Below are 5,082 nucleotides of genomic sequence, written 5' to 3' on the forward strand. Positions count from 1 at the left end.
CAAGGAAACTTTCCTATTACAGGTACACAAGCTGTATATGGAAGTCGTGGTCAATTTACTCTTGGCAATTATCTCCATACTGCTTAAATGCTGTGGGGCAATTACTTTGGCTGAGGGAAGGTTGTTCCAGCTCTTCAGGCATACTCATCGCTTTGCTGCCTTTTATATGGTGATTCTGTGCTAATCTTCAAACCCGGGAGCTATAGCTTGTGAACAGAAAGCGCTGGACAATTACTAGACTGATGTGCCGTATATACAGTCTTTTAAACCAACAGGATGCTGTGAATAGGTGACCTTGAAATTGTGATACTGACCTCTGTGTGTGTGTTCTTGGCCTAGTACTGAAAAATGGGAGATATTGAGAAGGGCAAGAAGATCTTTGTCCAGAAATGTTCCCAGTGCCATACAGTTGAAAAAGGAGGCAAGCACAAGACTGGACCCAACCTGAATGGCCTGTTCGGACGCAAGACTGGGCAAGCTGAGGGCTTCTCGTACACGGATGCTAATAAGAATAAAGGTAAACTTGCAGGTGTCCCTCTGAGTTACTAGGGACAAAAATTCTCAGTTCTTGGTGATAGTTCTGGAAGTACTGAAATCTGCCCAAAAAATAACATAATATGGAGAATGAGAATATAAACGTGTTTGTTATTTTGATGTCGCTATTTTTTTTTCTCTCTAGGTATCACCTGGGGTGAGGATACTCTGATGGAGTATTTGGAAAATCCAAAGAAGTATATCCCAGGAACAAAGATGATTTTTGCGGGTATTAAGAAGAAGTCTGAGAGAGCAGACTTAATAGCATACCTCAAAGATGCCACTGCAAAGTAAAAGTTATCTGCTGCCTTATTTATTTCACAAAGGAGATGGCAATGGAAATGTCTGTGATGAGATTGGTTTTTAAACTTTCTATTTTTACATGTACTGTGTCTAACCTTAAAATCTGTCTCACCCATCAGATAAGGTTGCTTCTGGTGGGTCACTGGAGTACATGCTTGTTTGGCAGCCATTAACTTAATGGAAATTATGTAATTGGGTTGATTTAAATGGCTAGAATGTTCAGTCATTATTGATCAGAGAATTAAAAAAAATAAATCAACATTTCCCGCCTCTTCGTTGTTTAAAAAACATATATAAGTAATCAAATGAGTAGTTGTCCACAGCATAATGGCTTTGGTGGCCCAACCCTTTCAGATTAAAGGTGGGGTGGTTTTTGGCATCTTCCACCATACATCTTCTGTTACATTACTTTAAAGATTTTAAACAAGAAAAAACCCAGCAAAACAGACTAAAAAAACCCAAGATAATATTTTTCTAAATGTAATCAGTGCTAGGTGTTGAGGTGTATATTAATCTGCCTAAAGCTTGCAGTAAGAATACATTTCATCTGACTTAACTGCCATTTCACAAATCACAAATAGTACTTGTGCCCAGCCACTTTTCTATTATCTAGGGGAGAAGCATGTTACCTAATTTATCCAGATTTTGACAGCTGCATGCACTGGTAGAGTACAACTCCACTTCAGAAACCTCTTCAGTTTTGAGATGTTCTTGAAACCTTTTCCTCAGTAAATTTGCTGAGAAGAGTCATTCTTAGTGTAGTGAATTGAACAGAAAGACATTCTGTTGTGGAAATACAGGTGCTAAAGACCAAGTTGAGAGTCCTTAAATCTTCTTAATTCAGCAGAAGCATTCGCCTATAATCTACGGTTACAGGCAGTTTCAGATAAAGGGGTTTGGGAATGAATGCACTGGTAGACTGAAAGGAAAAAGTCTTCCTCTGTGCCTGGCTGTGGCCAATGTCACTGGTTTCTGAAGGTTCTGTTTCGCACAGTGTAAAGCAGTATTTTTAATGTTTTAACTGCATTTTTTTTTCATACTAAGTGAATTGTTCAGATGAATGTATTTGCTGTGTACTGACAGTAAGGCATAACTTGGAGCAATCAATACTGTAAATTAAAAAAATTAAAAGTCTTGCTTGCTGTATGTGTCCAAAATTAAGTGAAAAACAGTGTGAATGTAGAGAAAAGTTGGGAGTTCAGCTTTACATCACTAGGAAACGACAAGTAGAAGCTCAGCAAAAAATAAATGCTAATGGAGTTGGTGTGAGAAGTACTTAAAGGTGTGGTAAAGCTAGAAAGTATTTTGGACTAGAACTAGCACAGCTAAGCTCTTCCACCAGTATTCTCTTTAACAGTGCTTTTGCTGTGTTTCTTGGGTGGGACAGGAGAAAACCCAAAGCAGTCCAGTAGAATGGTGTGCTTTTAATGACTGAGTTGGGAAGGGCTGTTATTCAGAACTAATGAGTGAAAAGACTACTATCAACCTGTCTCAATGGCTGTTACCATGTGTTACGTTTTTAAATTTTTTTTCAAAACTATGTGCAAGAATCATTTCTTGCAACTAGGAAGGCAGACTTAATATTAACCAACAGCAGCTTCTTTACTTGGAACAGTAATAAACTACTACAATTTGTTAAAAGATTGTTAAAAGTTAACCTTCAAATTGTAGTAGTTTATTACTGTTCCAATTTTCAGAAGTGGTCATCATGCACCTTTATGGCTATGCAGAATGTAGTTTTCACTGAGCCAAAATCCTGATGAAGCAGTTGTAAATGAAGAATGTAACCTTACCCAGCTCTGCAGTCTTCTAAAATTATTATAGTGGATTGCATGGAGAGAGTTGTGACATTTTCTGTTCTGTTGGCACTTTTATGAAATGAAAAAAATACTTTCTCCAAGCTACTGCTCTTCCACAGTTGAGCTGGAGGAGGAATGGACTGTAGAGAAGAGGATTTTGCTGTAAGGTGACATTTAATTCTGCACAGACAGCAATTTACAAGAAGTGAGTTATCCATCATTAAAAAAACTTCAGGAGAAACCAGAGTGATCGTTTGTCCAAAGTAAGCAGGGGACACAATCTAGCTTGGCTTGTTCTATCTGTCTGTACCTCAGAGAGCTTGGCACAAAGACAAGTGCAGCTTATATACACACCACTGAAGATGGAGGACATACATCTTAATTTTAGACTGGGTATGCATCCTGGTTTCCACTTTAGGCAAAAGACCCTTCTGACCTAGAGAGCAGCAGCTGAGATTTGCTGTAGTAGATAACCAGCTGCTGTTTACTACTGGACAAACACAATGCTGTAATATTTCTACTAGTGGGTCAGCGAAGTAAGAATATTGAAATGGAAAGTTAGGTTATCACTTGTTGAGATAAGTATTCATGCAAGTGCCAGGGTGGGTTTTTTGGAAGTTGAGAGGGAGATATCCAGATTGATTGTGGGAACAAGCTTTACTTCCTTGATTTTTAGTTTTATAGACCAAAGAGGAGTGGGGTTTGCCTTCGTTTTATGAAGTAACAAGTTTAGTGTTTCTGATAGTGGTATCAGTCTTGACACTTGGTATTTCAGTAGTTCCTTTACAGTTCCAAATTAGGGAGTCAAGGCACCATTGCCAAACATTGCACCATCACATAAAAATGGGTTTTGGCTGCGAGTTTACAGTTTTGGTGAGCTGTGCCTTTAAAACTGATCTTGTAATATTTTCACATGTAGCTATGTAAATGCATAAAGATTGTCAGTAATGACTAGGAAAAAGGTAAAACCCAAAAGTGCACCTTTTCATAGTATGACTTTTCAAAACCACAATAAAATAGGTAGGATACTTTTAAAATTATAGAAGTTATTACTTATACATCCCATTGAAATTTAGTGATACAGAAGCTCTTTTTATTTAGAGTCTAACAATTCAAGTGTAATCACTGCAGACAGCTAAATATGGGAAAGTTCCAGTTGTAGCCATCCGTACAATTGTGGATAATCGCTTTAGTTAAAGATGTGTTCATTTTAATAGATCTAGTCTTTTATGGGATAATGTAATACTTTTTTTGGTATAAAATACAGTATCAGTGATCTAAAACAAATTTGTTACATGTTGCTTCTCTTATGGAGGAGAAGAGAAATTAAACAGCTAATAGTTAAGAAATATTGTAAATTCTTCTCTCATGTATCAAAGGCCACTGAAGTGCACACATTTACCTCTGTAGTAAGCATCATCATTTGCTTTATCTAAAACATATCCTAAAAACTCTTCCAGGGCCAAAGCCTGGAACCTCTGTTGCTGCACATAGGATGAGTTGAACTGTTTCTAAGTAGATGTCCTGAAAACCAGGTTACTGTGGGAGGTGAGCAGCCCAGAGCTAGCGGCAGGAAATGTTAACCCTGGGGAAGGGTGTGAAATCCTGTCTCTTTCCAGTGCTGCGGTGGCTGCGTCAGGACTCCAGGTAGTTGTCGCCATCTGCTCATGCTTCAGTGCTTGCACATAAGTACTTGAGTGTTTTTTTGCAGGATCGTTCTTCTGATCTGAAATACAGAAAATATGATGGTCACCTTTTGAATAATTATTTTCTGGTTAGAGATCTCACAGGAGGTGAAACATGTGAATTACACTTTTGCTTCTGTGACGGGATACAGTTTCACATCCCCAAATCTCCAGAAGGCTGCATTAACCCCCAAACAGAACATATGTGCTGGGAAGAAGACACTCTCTACCTCTGTTGGAGCTGTCATTATGCAAAAGGAGAGCCAGAAGAAAATGAGCAAAGGAGGAGCTAACTATAGCATAGTATTCAAACACATACCTTGGAGCAAGGGAAAAGGTGTGTTCTTTCCAGGTTGTTTATGCATTTAATTTTAAACAGTCTTGGATAAAAAATAAACCTGGCAGTGGAGATGAGAAGTCATTACTCAGCTGGTTTTACATCTCATTAACGCTGTTCACTGCAGCTTCTTCCTGCAGGCCGGTGTTTGCTGAGGCAATGTGAGCCTCTGCCTTGTTCCCTGTAGAATCATCCACTCTTCAGATGCAGCTTCTCCTTCCTCATTCTCCATGTGTTAAAAGATATTTTTGTATGTATAACTGTGCTGTCCCCATTTTCCCATACTGCCAGTCTTTTGGTTATAAGCACTCAAAAGCTGTTGATGGAAACATCAAGTATGTTGTCCTTACAATGTCAATACATCAAGTACATCCTTACAATAATCTGCAGAAATTCACTGCTGATGTCCCTGTTCAGTCACGAC

General features: G+C 38.5%; 1 protein-coding gene across 1 annotated transcript; it reads left to right on the forward strand.

Moving 5' to 3' along the window:
- Nucleotides 1-332: 332 nt before the first annotated feature.
- On the forward strand, nucleotides 333-1,098 carry LOC104535598 (cytochrome c). Its single transcript, XM_010182114.1, has 2 exons — nucleotides 333-517; nucleotides 680-1,098. Exons 1-2 carry the CDS (start codon nucleotides 349-351, stop codon nucleotides 826-828), a joined length of 318 nt encoding a protein of 105 aa, XP_010180416.1. The 5' UTR covers nucleotides 333-348; the 3' UTR covers nucleotides 829-1,098.
- Nucleotides 1,099-5,082: the final 3,984 nt, after the last annotated feature.

The sequence above is a fragment of the Mesitornis unicolor genome, unplaced genomic scaffold (genome assembly GCF_000695765.1).
Source record: "Mesitornis unicolor isolate BGI_N332 unplaced genomic scaffold, ASM69576v1 scaffold45523, whole genome shotgun sequence".
NCBI classification, from domain to species: Eukaryota; Metazoa; Chordata; class Aves; order Mesitornithiformes; family Mesitornithidae; genus Mesitornis; species Mesitornis unicolor.